This window comes from Carassius auratus, chromosome 27, assembly GCF_003368295.1.
Source record: "Carassius auratus strain Wakin chromosome 27, ASM336829v1, whole genome shotgun sequence".
Taxonomy (NCBI): Eukaryota; Metazoa; Chordata; class Actinopteri; order Cypriniformes; family Cyprinidae; genus Carassius; species Carassius auratus.
Window position 1 is genome coordinate 11,684,387 of NC_039269.1, and position 14,719 is coordinate 11,699,105.

Here is a 14,719-nt window from a genome sequence, read left to right on the forward strand (position 1 = left end):
GCTTGTAGCCTCTTAAAACTGATACCAGGAGTCAAGTCAAGTCAAGTCACCTTTATTTATATAGCGCTTTAAACAAAATACATTGCGTCAAAGCAACTGAACAACATTCATAAGGAAAACAGGAGTAAAAGGGGGAATTTTACTCTGATTTTCTCTGGAATCAAGCTTTTAGGCATTTGATTCAGAATTTTGATGTGTCATGCTCACTTTTCAAAACACGCTTTGGTTTAATGAATCTTTCAAAGACACAGAATGATATGAGAGCAGTCTTTCTGTGGCGATGAAGCCTCAAGTATTCTTGCTTTAGTTGAGAGAAGGGTCCGAGAAATTTCTTGATGCCGATTATTAATTCATTCATTAAAGAAGTGCACAGAGTTAAAGGGCCCAACAGAATTGTCTATCAAAGGTGCCTTGACATAGCTATGAGCTGGATTGGGCCGGGCAGCACGACTTTGATCACACTAGAGTGGTTAGTTCTTGTCAAAGTTAGTGTCAGGTCTGATCAGTGTTTGTGTTGAGGCCTCTGGCTGTCTAATGGAGCGTATCCAGACATCCTCCACTCACTCTGTCTCACTCACACACACACACAAATATCATTTTTTAGGAGTCCTGCAAGTAAGTCACAGCTCAAAGCCTGGGCCATATGTGAAGACCGTAATCATCTAGGCTTACATCTACTATACATGCAAGTATTTCCTATCGTGGTCTCGACAAGCGCAACAGTTGGCTTTTGTTTCTTGTTCAAGTGGGGATCTTTGATGTGATGTACTTTTTTACTCTTTCTGGATAAGAGGTCATCAGCTTTGAAGTTTTCTGTTGTATTAGGTACATGAAAGCTCTTTCTTTTAACACACATGTGATGCTCTTGTTTTCGTTTCCCCATTGTTAGGATTCACAAATAAATTTACTTCAATTCTGTCCAATATTTCCTGAATGTAAAAGTGCATTGTGTGTAAATATCATCTGTCCTTGTATGCGACTCCTTGTTGAGTCCACCAGCCTCTGGAAACACAAGAACGGTTCATCAGGGGCTTTATAAATTTGGTTTCGGTGGCCATGCAGCTGCATACAAATCTAAGATCACCACTGAGCAACGGCAAGCATCAGCTGGAGTGGCGAAGAGCTCGTCACTATCGGGCTCAGGAGCAGTGGAAATACATTCTCTGATTAATCACTCACTCTTCACCATCTGGCAGTCTGACAAACGGATCTCAGACTGACGTGAGAATCTGAATCTGACTGAGAGGGCTACCCACATTCCCAACCTTCCACGCATGCATATTGCCAGCTGTAAAGTTTGATGGAGGTGGAATAAGAATAGTGTAGGGCTGTTATTTTCACGGTCATGTTAGTTTTTCCCTTTAGGGAAGTTATAACACATTGACACACACACACACACACACACACACACACACATACATATAAATAAACTGTATGTGTGGTTTGTGTGAATTTATTATATAGACGCGCACACACATTTAAAAGTTTTGGGTCACTAAGCAGTTTTTTTTTTTTTTTGTTGTTGTTGTTGTTGAATAAAAAAATACAATTAATTCTGAAATAATTTAATAGTAAGGATGCATTACATTTATATTTATTGTTACAATTTATTTATTATTATTATTATTTTTAAATACATTCTGTTGTGTTACAGGAATAATAATTATATGAATAAATTGCACTTAAGATTTAAAAAAATATGAATTCACAATATTATTGTTTTTACTATATTTCTGATAAAATACATTTAACCTTGGGGAGAGAATTTTCATAAACATTAAAAACATCACACGAGATGAAAGAAAGAAAGAAAAGAAAGGAAAGAAATAGAGAAAGAAAGAAAGAAAGTCCTTACAGCCTAAATCAGTAGAGGAACTAAAACCCAAAAATTAACCAAGCAAAAAAAAAAAATCTAGTAAACAACAACAACAAATTATTTCCATGTTTTTGCCACAAAGTTATATTTTATTATGTACAGAAAACACACTCTATTTCTCCCGCTCTTTTTCTCTTACAAAGCACACACAGACTTACACAATGCAGATCCAAATGTGTTGTCAGTGTTACTCTGACGATTTTATCAGTAAATAGTTTAGCAACTTAAAAGCAACCTGTCATTTCTCACTAGCGAGGTAATAACGGAATTCATACATGCTTAATCTCTCTTTCTTTCTCTTTCTCTTTCTCTATCTCTCTCATTAACTACAACAATAACTGCATTACTATCAATTATATATTACTATATCATTATACTATCAATGGCTCAAGCCTCCGTTACTAGGTCTAAAATGACTTGCTAGGTCTAAAATGACATTTTAGAATTAGCAACGGAGGTGTGGGATGAGCTACATAAGAAATGAATCCTACTCAGAGGAGTTTGCATTATTTTCTAATAATTCAACGGCTTATCATCAGTTGGACCACAAAACTAGTCTGAAGTTGGCATGGGTATATTTATAGCAACAGTCAACTACACATTGTATGGTTCAAAATTATAGATTTTCCTTGTATGCCAAATATCATTAGGATATTAAATAAACGCCATGTTCCATGAAGATATTTTGTAAATTTCTTACCGTAAATATATGAAAACATAATTTTGATTAGTATTATGCACTGCTAAGAACTACATTTGGACAATTTTAAAGGTGATTTTTTTCAATGTTTAGATATTTTGCACCCTCAGGTTCCAGATATTCAAATAGCTTTATCTATTGTCCTTTCATAGCAAACATAATAAACCTTATATCAATGGAAAACATGTTTATTCAGCTTTCAGATAATGTATAATAATAAAAAAAATACCTCTATGAGTGGTTTTGTGGTCCAGGGTCACAACTATTGATTAATTATTGAATTATGATTTTGTTTTGGGGGTGTACTAGAATACGCTCTCATGCTTGGTGGTTCGGAAAATGCATTATTGTGATTGGTGAACAGCTTAGACGCTGTTTCATTACTGCCCACCCCTGGCCAAAGCAGCAAGTTCGGTCTGCTCTGTTATAGTTAAGGATGTCGTCAATATTGCCATATCAGTTTGAGCTGGATTCAGACCCCAAGAATATTGAGCAAGAGAACCACGTAGAACCTTTGCATTTACGGATATTGCAAGACATACAGGTGCATCTCAATAAATTAGACTGTCGTGGAAAATTTATTTTAGTAATTCAACTCAAACTGTGAAACTCGTGTGTTAAATAAATTCAATGCACACAGACTGAATCATCGTCCAGTATTGTTCTGTCAGCAATTTATAAAAACGTTTTCACAACTTTAACATACATATTTACATAAACAATTATTAAGGTGCATGTGTAGTAACTGCGTTAAAATGCCCAGCAATGTAGAAAACATCTGCTGCAAAGAAGTTGAAAAGCCACGAGGGGTAAAAAAAAAAAACGAAAAAAAAAAAAAAAAACTGGCAAACACTTGACGCTACAGCAGCACTTCTTCTTCATTGCCGTCTTGTCTGATGCACACAACCAAGCGTTCTAACCACAACCTCACCCCTCCCCACCCCCAACTGTTAGAATTTCTGGAGGCGGGAATTATTTTAATGATATTCTGATGGCTGCTTTGTGACATCACAAAACCCAGAAAACAACCCTGTAGTCCAAACTATCCATACGTTGTAGATCCTGAAAAAAATCCTGAAAAAAATAATAATAGGACCCCTTTAATGGCAGCCGATTTAATGTATAAAAATGTTTTTTCTTCATTCAAAATTTATATCACCCAACATCAGTTACATCAGCAGTAATACGCATGTGGATGCAGCAAGGAAAAAGTTCAGCATTTACTGGAAACCCTTCCCAGAAGTGTGTGTTATTGCAGTACGGACCAACCTTATATTATTTTCCATCATTTGTGGAATGAAATGTTCACAAAGCCGATGTCATCATATTTTTGGCCATATAAAATATTGTGCACCTTATACCAGCACACCTTGGAGTAGATTTACACAGTTCTGTCTCCTGCCTGCCTTGTCTGTCATTTTGTGTCTCTCAAACCCAGCCAAATCACTCGCTCGCTCGCTCTCTCTCACTTACTATCCCTATCTCCCTCTCTTTCTTTTTTCTCTCCTCTCTAATGGCTGTCAGGTTTTAGGAAAGCCATGGCTGTATGTCTGAAGCAGCAGGTTTGTAGGGTGTGTAGCGGAGAAATCGTTCTGGCTCTCCCCATTTCAGTGTGGTTCAGAACGGCCGCCAGAGTGTAATTGCCTGCTGAATGCTTTCCCACTCCCAGCACCCTCGCTCACTCACCCGCTCCCCATCCACCTGTGCTGCCTTTTTTCTGCTTCCCTTTTTTATAAGACGACTCTGTGGCAGCTTTGACATGTCAAAGAGTTCTTCTGGGTCTATTTTAAGAACACCATTTTATGCTTTTTGAATGCTGGGAAGTGCTCAAGGTGATTTTTTTTTTCTTTTTGTTACAGATTTGACTTTTTTTCTTTTGTGCAGCTTCTGGAAGGCTGTTTTACATACAGTGGCCCCCCAAAAAATTATTTGGACATCTTAATATATTAAAGATCTGTTTATTTCAGTCCAAAATATCAAACCAAAAGGCGTTTGTAAACAAATATTGCACAACTCTTTTTTATTATTTTATTTATTTTTTACATCTTGATTTTTACTAACATCTATTTAATTATTATTTTTATTTTTTTAGATATATTTTATAAATTAAAAATGAAAAATCATGTATGACACACGACTGAATTGCTATTTGATTGGATGTGCATATAAACGTGGCCACATAAATGCAAAATATATATAAATGAATCTATATTTCTGAGTTATATGGAAATATATAACTATAATAAGAGCTCTCTTCACCTAATATGGCAGTTATTGTTTGAGTTTTGTGATTGGTGCATCTATGTGTCTCATCCATGATTGCATGATGCTTATGTATTTGGCTGAATCTCATCTTGCATGCCCCTTAAACCACCTCCTGAGCCTGCTTGAGTGATGGAAGCATTATCAGTCTCAAATGCATCTTGTAGGGCATTTACACCTGGTCTTGCATGGTCAAATAGCAATCTAGCATGAAGTGACCATGTGTCTTTTGTATGAGACATTTATGCTTTGGATTTGTTTGTCTGTAAATGTAATTTTGCAATGCAACTATTTCTTGCTCATATTTAATTACACAAGTGACTTCATGTTCATGGTGTTTTACCTCATTCTTTTGCTTAACTGGACTCTAAGGCCTGGTTCACACGGGACAATTTTAAAATTGTCGGCCGATTTTCCAAACCTGAGAGACCCCACACACGGCGATAAAAAATCACGGGTCTAACAGTTTTGGTCGTTCAGTGTGTGGTGTGCAGCCACACGGCAATATCAACACATCACACACGAACCGATTTGACTCCCGAGCATTCCCAGGTCAGACGAGAAATCTCGCAAAATCCCTCGAGATCAAAAGTGACTTCAGAGTAAACAATCATGGCGGACGAAGAGGATGCAGTGGCATAGTTCGTGCTTTGTTTTTAACGGAAAAAAAAACATAAGAAAAACAAGAAAATGCGATGGTCAAAGAGGTGGAGACAACGCAAGCATGGACTATACTTGCTACATCGTGATATGGAAGAAAGTTGTTGTTTTATCTCATAGAAATGTTGTTACATAATACACAGATTAATAACCGTTGAAATAAACGTTCATATATTCGTTTCCATTTACTCTGGTGGACTGCAGTTGTGGATGTAGTTATGCCCATCAACTTTATTTGTATTTGTTATATTATATACGCCGGCTGTTTTGATTTTGTTTCCCTGTACTTCCTCACCGCCTCGTCACCTCGCTTTCTGATTGGCTACATTCCACACAGGCTGCATGATTGTTTGTCCTCGGGGGACACCACACACGAAAAGAAATCGGGCCAAATAAATCCAACATGTTGGATATCCCCGATTTGAGATCGGAGCGGTCCCGACGTTCTTCCGAGCAGAGGAGAGCAGTCTTGACACACCACACACGGCAGGAATATTTGATCAGATTATTTTACGATAATCGGAGCATCCTAAGATTCAGGGCCGTGCACAGACCTTTTGAGGGTCATGTGCTGAAAATGAAAAAGGGAACCCCCCACCCTTTTTTTAATATCAAGATTATTTAGTAAGCCTGCATAAAAGGAAGTAAAAATTCAATAAAAAAATAATAGTCTCAAAAGCTTTAGATTTATTCACGATTAATAGCAACCATAATAATATATAAGATAATTAGATAATATAGATAAACAGGGTTATAAGGGCTTCTTTGAACCTACTTACAACAGCAACCTTCTGTGAGCCACGTGCTTGAATTTTTTTTATATATATATTCTCTTTTTTAGCTATTCTGTTTGGTTTTATAAACTAATTTGTATTATTTGGTTAACATGATTATGAATGACATTGAGAAGAGGGGAAGATGAGCAATGAGTCAAGTATTTTTGACAAACCTAAAATAAGCCAGCAATGAAAAAATAAATAAAAATAGTGTGAAAAGTACAGTTGCAGTGAAAAGTATTTCTGAAGGATCAAGTGACACTGAAGAGTACTGAACTGGAGTAATGATGCTGAAAATTCAGCTTTGATCACAAAAATAAATTACATTTTAAAATATATTCAAATAGAAAACAGTTATTTAAGATTGTAAAAATATTACATGATATTACGGTTTTGCTGTATTTTGGATCAAATAAATGAAGCCTTGGAATGAATCACGAATTACATTCTGCATGATAAAATATAGCCTAAAGATTTCACAGTGATCTTCTGTAATTTTTTTTAGTTACTACTACATTACTGTAGTAAAACCATGTTTTACTACATTTTATACATGTGAGGATGAGCGGAGAGTATACCATAACATGATTAGCCTAAATGTTAATAAATTATGTGTATCAGGTGACGAGGATCACTTGCGTTCCAGTACGAAACAGCGCGGGGGCGCACCTGTTATTAGGATTTTCCGATGGTAAAAAAAAATTATATGTTGTTGTATTACTTATCAATATTTAGTTTTTTGACCAGCGAATGTGTGCAAATGTGATTATCTTTTTTTTTTTGCCGTCATTAAAACGGCGACGGTGCCTGCCGCTGCCGGCATCACATTACATTTTCATCTACAGGTTACAAACTAGTTTTTGTAGCTATATAGACGGAGCGCTCAGTTTTTACTGTGGTAAAATGCATTTGGCCAAAATTGCATTTTATAAAAGATTAGATGCTACTGTATGCACAGGCTATTTGTGTTGGCTATGTATTGGCTATGACTAGATGGCAAATTCTAGCCCTCTCTCTCAGGCGATGTCCCACATGTCTGAGTCAGTGAGTCAGTCAGACATCAAATAAATAAAATATGAGCCTTTATAGACATAGTGTTTAGTAGTACTTATTCAAACAACAAGATATTTAATTACCCTTCGCACAACTTTGTTCAGCTCATCTGTTGTCTACCGTGCGGCTGATGTGGAACTTCAGTTGATTCAATGAATATAGAGGGGGCGGAGTTATCAGCTTACTGACAGCTTGAGGATCGAATAAGACTTACACAAGCTCGTTTTAAGAACTTTCTTTTACTAAATATTTGTAAAACAGACAGACAGACGTAAAGGGTGACCAATAGCATTGATAAAAAAAAAAAAAAAAAAAAAAAAACACCAATAAAAGGGCACTTCGGAGTGTAAGGGCAAAAAGGGCATGTGCTCTGCACAGGTTGAGCCTTACCTGTGCACGTGCCTGCTAAGATTGTCGGAAAGGGTGAATCGGGGCTAAAATCGGCCTAATTATCCTGCCGTGTGAACCAGCCTTAAAGCTGATACACTGGAGCTGAACCTGTCTGAGTCTCTCTGTTTACCTTTTAAATAACTTAGGGCTGAAGGTTGATATTGGGGCTGAACAATATGGGATCATTATAATTGTTGCTGCTCCTGTTGTTATTATTAAATAAAGATATAAAATAAGAAATATTGCCATTGTAATATTTCTTTTAATGTTTAGTCCACTGATAGAGAGTTGAGTTGAGAACCCAGGTGCAGTTTACTGAGCAAAATACAAAATAAATAAAATGACATAAACTGGAGCACTAGATTTTGACTATAAACAGGCTTAACAATACTTAACAACAGAAGGTTACAATTAAAGACAAGACAAACCAATGAAAACAAACAAACAAAGTAAACATGGCCAGATCACATTTCTAAAAGTAGTAGGGACAAAATGATTCACATTACATAAAACAGGAAGCAAGAAAAAGGAAGTATAATTATATATATATATGCACTTTTAAAGCTACAACGCACAAGTGCTTAACACAATATGAAAACACAATCATAAAAGATACATTTATGAAGAGTTATACACAATTTGAAGTGAAGTGACATGACATACAGCCAAGTATGGTGAACTATACTCAGAATTTGTGTTCTGCATTTAACCCATCCAAAGTGCACACACAGCAGTGAACACACACACACACACACTGTGAACACACACCCAGAGCAGTGCGCAGCCATTTATGCTGCGATGCCCAGGGAGCAGTTAGGGGTTCAGTGCCTTGCTCAAAAGCACCTCAGTCATGGTATTGCTGGCCCGAGACTAAAACAAGCAACCTTAGGGTAAGGAGACAAACTCTCTAACCACTAAGCCACTTCTTTCCCCTAAAAACATTAACAACCCTGGATTCAAACCCACAACCTTAGATGGGTGAAGCCAGTGCCTTAGCAGAGTGTGCACAAAATGAACTGCTACTGATGATGGTTATTGCTTTAGTTGTAGATTATTGCTGCTGCTGCTGCAAGCAAGTACAGGAACTTGCTACTGCCAATGCATACGGCAATATGGTGTTTTGAGCATTTGAGACATACTGCTGATGCACAAATAGCATCTAAAATAACCCATAGCAGATCTTCACAGGTGAAGCTGGGGAAGGTGGAGGATTTCAGAGAAACTCTGAAAACACGCTGCAGAAAACTCAAGTGAATGCTAGCCAGCCATATAAATGCAAGGCAGTAAGCTAATTTGCCGCATATGCAGCATGAACCAATCAACTTGTACCAAGTCCAGAAGGTGAATCTGGAAATGGCATAGGTTAGACTCAACTACACATCACCCTCCCAAGCTGTTTTGTTTTTTGTTTTCGAGGGATATACTATAAGACTCACAAGACATTCAAATGCAGACTAAATGGACAGAACAGGTCAGGAGGCATCTAATGGTACCCTATTCCTCTCCATCTCCCTTCAGCTTCGTTATGGTTGTGAGGGAAGCAGGAGCTATTTCCCCCCTCAAACAGGACACAAAGCCATTGTGCTCCTGCATAGGCTCTAAACGAGCCCTGCGCTACCTCTCTCTCTCACACACACAAATACACACACACACACACACACACACATATGAAGCTAATCACAGCCTGCTGCCTCCTGGCAGCTAACCTCTGTGTGAACTAACGCTAGGCAATATCATTTAATCACACTGTTTGCCACACGCTCTCTTGCGCTCACTCTGTGGCTGGCTTTCTCCGTCTGTCTGTCTCGGTCTGTCTTTGCCTCCTATTTATTTTTCCCCCTCTTTCAGTCTGGATCACCCCCTCTACTCCCCACATCTGTATGTTTCTGTCTCTCCCCCTAATACTCTAGGGAACAGGGGGAGGTCGTGTTGTATGAGAATAAGTAGGAAATTGTGCACTGGTACAAAAATGTATGATTGCAGCCCCATACTGTTGGGTATTTAATCAGGGAATGTGGCCTTCTCCTTGAAGCCTGGAGTGTACGGCACACTGGGCTAATGCAGCTCTATCTGGACACAGCTCTGTCAGAGGGGCAACTCATTTACATTTTACAAAGACAGAAATCAACTCGCAAAGATGTAAATATGCTAATGTTAAACAGTTTTTTTTTTACTCTGAGCGCCAATGTGGGAGAACTTCAGGAATCTTAAGCGAGGCATTGTTTCAGTTCAGGCATAGCTGGATTTTTGTTTTTATCTGAGCTACATTTTGTTCTGTACTGGAGTCTGTTTATTATTAATGCCAAATGTTTTTACTACAGATTTGAGCTACTGTGGTTGTGATATGATTATCACTGATTTTTTAGACATGGGACAAAACATGATCAAATTTTCATGCTATTAGTTTTAAAATAGCAACATTTGCACTCTGATTTATCAGAGTTGATCCCTAGAACGTTCTTAATACTGGTGTACCATATTTGAGGTCCTTTTTATTTTATTTTTAAAGTCATGGTATTACAATGATAATCCTAAATAATTATTTAATACACACATCTACTTTTTCAGTTCTGTAGCCCGTTTTGATCAGTGATATGAAAATCATCACAGCATCCAGAGCTGAAGCAGCTGCTGTCCGTGGTTCTGAAAACAGACATCCCACAATCTGCAGGACAAAGTACTTTTCCTGCTAGCTTGATTTATATTTATAGATCCTCCTTATGTGTGATATTGTCTGCAGTGGATGAGATACTGCACCCGTGCCTTACTTTACACCGCCTGTGCTGTGTTTCAGATGTGTTCGAGTCCTTGGTTTCATATATTACCACCTTAGAAGTCTAACATATTCATTGATCTTCCACTGTGCCTTCATGTGTATCAGCCCTTGTTTCAGAGTCTGACCAGAGTGTGTGTGCGCAGTGAGCGATCTCATACTCAAACTCAATGCCCTCTACATGAGATTGATGCATCTCATAAGTGTCCCGAACCTCGCCGGGACCTGTTCTTCCCGAATTTCGAGGAAAAGGGTTTCAGACACGTCTTGCCAGAGGTGCCTCTCTTCCTGCATTCAAAGCACTGGCGAAGCATGAGCCCTGAGCTCGGAGCCTTGAAAGCCAAGCTTACAAACACTTGTCAGCCAGAGGCCTTTAATAAGCTGTCATAGGCCTTCCCAGCGCCGCTGAGCTCCCCTCTGTGAGGACATTAAGTTCTTACAAGCAGCATCTGTTTCAGGGCCAGGCACCTGCCTCTGGCCCTAGCGCTCTGCTAATGCTTTTGTACCTTCCCCTGACCACGCTCCCTGCTGTTAGCCACTATGTTTTAGCCTCGCCACCAGTGACCTACGCACAGATGGACACGCACACACACACACTTGTGCTCACAGACATCTGCTGGCCAGCCTCCATTATGCTCCTGGAAATCTTAATGTGCTCTCAATCTCTTTTGCGAGCCTAAAGGTGTTTTTTTTTTTCTCCTCGCTCAAGCATTTCATTCCTCAGGGCGCCCGGGGCCCATCTCCACCGACAGCTTGCACAGTTTTCCCTCTGTCTTTTGGGTTTTTCGAGCTTCTCTCTATAGACCGTAGAACATACTGGTTGCTACCCTCTGACAAGATTTAGTGTGTGTGTGCATGCATGTGTGTGTGGTTTTCCAGTCTTGTTATAAATGCTTGCTGCCCACATCCCTCCCACGGCCCATACTGGTGGCTATTTTCCTCCAATGCACCACATATCATCCCCTCATGTTCCTCAGCACAAAAGAAACTCATTCAGGCTGAAGATCTCCACCTTGAGAGTTTCTCATGTCGTGTCAGCGTCCACCGCTTTTCTGTGTTCAGGCGGCAAAATCTCAAGACAGAAACAATAGCTCGAGGGTAAGATCCACAATAAAGTTTCTCGCGCAGCGATTACAGAGCGCGGCACAGACACTGCATTTCAATCAAACGTGATGGGCTACAACAAGTTAGACAATAGGCCTTTTCCTCAAAAGCGCCTCATTTCTATCTCTTTGTTTGCTGCTTTGTGCTCATCGCTTTCCTTTCACTCACTCTGACATTTTTCCGCAAAAAAAGGAAAGAAAAAAACATAAAAAAAGAGATGTTTTATGGGCCCACACAAGCTATGAACAAACACGCTCATATTCAGAGGAAAACAGAAATGCCCTGAAGCATCGCATTTCCAACAGATGTCTGAGGAGCCCGGAGCCTGGTACGACAGAGGCACATCACATTTCCATTTGGCACATCTCAGCCATATCTCTGAGTTATGACAGTTTGCGCTACTCTCAAGATGCGCGCCATTCAAATCTCATTCATTATGAATGCCAGTGATTTGGAGGGCTGCCATCACGGTGCTCTCCAGAACCACAGCTCCAACAGAGGAGGAGATATGGCTTCGCTATAAAACACTTTATTCTACTCCAGATGTTGCGAGAGACGGGTTCGTTTCCTCCGTTTAAAAGTTCTGAGGGACTCGAGCTGTATCCGATTCAATGTTTTGTTTTTGTCTTTCTTGTGACTAAAATATAGGATGTTTAAGGCGGATCTAACTTGTTGCACTCATAATTCTGCCTGCTTAAAGAAGAACTAGCATTCAAAATACAAAGAGTTTAGAGGAGGCCAAGACTCCTTGTTTTCAGTCATAACTCCACTAGGTTTTCCCTGCAATCAGGCTGAGATGGTGGCAACCCAACCTTCCCTTAAAAGTGTCGTATAAAATTTTTACAACAGGTCATTCACTTCCACGATGTCAGATTGATATTGATTTAAAATAAATATTTCAAACATTAAAAATAACTACAATGACAATAGCCACAGTTGCAGTGCTGTATATCTGTTGCAGATTTTTGTAGTATAGCATGGAGTAAAAAAAAAGATCTTGTTTACCATAGTTATCATTTTATTTCAATTGTGATATTGGAGAAACAGATTATATAAATATATTAATTATCAATAAAAGTTTTGGTGTCAGGAATTGTATTTATTTATTTGTTTGTTTGTTTGCATGTTTTAAGTTTTATTCAGCAAGGGTAAGTTAAACTGATCAAAAGACAAAAGATTCTAATTCAAATAAATGCTGTTCTTTTGTCCTTTCTATTTATAAAATAATAACACACACAAAAAAATCACTATTTCCAAAAAAATAATAATAATAATAATAATAATAATAATAATAAAGTAGTATTATGAAGCTCAACTGTTTTTAACATTGTTTTTTAAAAAAATGTTTATTGAGCAGGAAATCATATTAGAATGATTTCTGACACTGTAGAATGAAGTAGTAGCTGCTCAAAATTCAGCTTTGCCATTATAGGAATAAATGAAACTTTATACATATATTCAAATAGAAAACCGTAAGTTTACATCATAATAATATTTTGCAATATCACTGGTTCTACTGTATTGTGTTTACCAAATAATAAAGTAATGTTTTTTGTTTGTTTGTTTTTTACCAAAATAAAACATACAAAAATTTTATTTACACCAAACTTTTGAATGGTAACTTTTTGCCATTATATTTTTTTTTTATTGGATATAAAAAAAAAAAAAAAACAGAAGTTATAGGGGAGACTGAGGTTAACTTTTCTCTTCAATTTAAAAAATAAATAAATAAAATAAAATAGTAAACGTTAATGTAATATGGTTTTAATTTGTACCAGAATACAAATTACTGCTAGAGATACAAACTGGTGCAACTGTTCTTTTTAATCAAAACCCTTTTCTTTACTGAGATATAGCACTTTTCCTCATGGGACAACTAGCCCTGGTCTCTTCTGTATTGGATTTTTGTTGTTGTTGCTTACTGAAAGAGAGGGAGATGAGAAGCAGAATGAGTGGCAGAAAGAGAAGGCTGGGGAAGGGAGCGGGAAAAGGCAGCCGCAGAAGTGAAAAAGCAACATGAAGGCAGCGATGTGTTTCAGAAGACATGTTCAGACACAACAGCGTTTTCCTCCCTGGCCACATCTGAGAGAGTTCATGAGGGGATCGCTAAACCATTTGGAGTCCTTGGTGTGTGTGTGTGGGTGGTGGAGAGAGAGAGACTATGTGAGTGAGGAAAAAAGAAGACAGATCGAGAGAAAACACATTTTTAACATTGCCTCTGTGCTCTGTGGCCAGTGTTCGATGAATATTCAGCACAGCCTTGCTGTTTTAAAATGTCTCAGTTTTCGCCCTTTGTCATTTTCAGTTTGGCCTCTGAGACCCTGAATTAACAGCTAGAAGTTCCTGGATGTCCAAAATGAATGTCAGAGCAAGTCTTAAATAGTAGGTTCTTTCTGTGATCCACAGGGCCATGAGATTTGACTTACATCCCCCATCACTCTAGTACCCTGAGTTGGTGAGGAACATCCGCCGCTGGATCAGAAAGGCCACCACCATCCCCTTCTTTGCCAAGCTCACACCCAACGTCACCAGCATCGCTGACATCACCAGAGCCTCAAATACAGACAAACATATCACAGTTGACACAGAGGTTTTGAGTGATTTTTTAGATATGTGGATTTAAAAAAAATATATGTTGAGTATGATGGGGAGGTCTTCTAAAACAGTGGTTCCCAACCCTGGTCCTGGAGGCACCCCAATACTGCATGTTTTGCATGTTTCCTTGATCAAACACACCTGATTCAGGTCATCAGCTCATTAGTAGAGACTCCAAGACCTAAAACTGGTGTGTCAGAGAAAGGAGACATGAAAAATATGCAGTGTTGGCCTTCTGTTGGTGCCTCCAGGACTAGGGTTGGGAACCACTGTTCTTAAAACATGTATAAAATGTATAAAAAGTGCATGAATAAAAGTTTGTAGTCTTTAATATATATATACATATATATATAGTGTGTTAGACGGTCAGTTTTTTTTTTTTTTAAATAAAGAGAAAACATATTGAAAGAATAGAAATAGAATAGACAAGCCATAGAATAGACATAGAATAGAGAGTGCAAGTGTTAGGTGGTCATTTTTTTATAAATAAAAATAAAACAAGTAAATAAAACAGAAATACAATAGATAGT

The 14,719-nt window shown here is 38.2% G+C and overlaps 1 protein-coding gene across 2 annotated transcripts in view; it reads left to right on the forward strand.

The window, feature by feature from the left end:
- The window catches only part of LOC113045497 (dihydropyrimidine dehydrogenase [NADP(+)]-like), a 52,761-nt gene extending 38,500 nt beyond the window's left edge, over positions 1-14,261 (forward strand). Inside the window, exon 9 of one of the 2 annotated variants that reach the window (XR_003275993.1) lies at positions 14,001-14,016. Coding sequence is in view for 1 of the 2 variants with exons in the window: in XM_026205899.1 (XP_026061684.1) it covers positions 14,001-14,015 (15 nt within the window). In the remaining variant the exon portion in view is untranslated. Of the gene's footprint in view, positions 1-14,000 lie in introns of both variants that reach the window. The other variant, XM_026205899.1, reaches the window with a different exon arrangement.
- Positions 14,262-14,719: the final 458 nt, after the last annotated feature.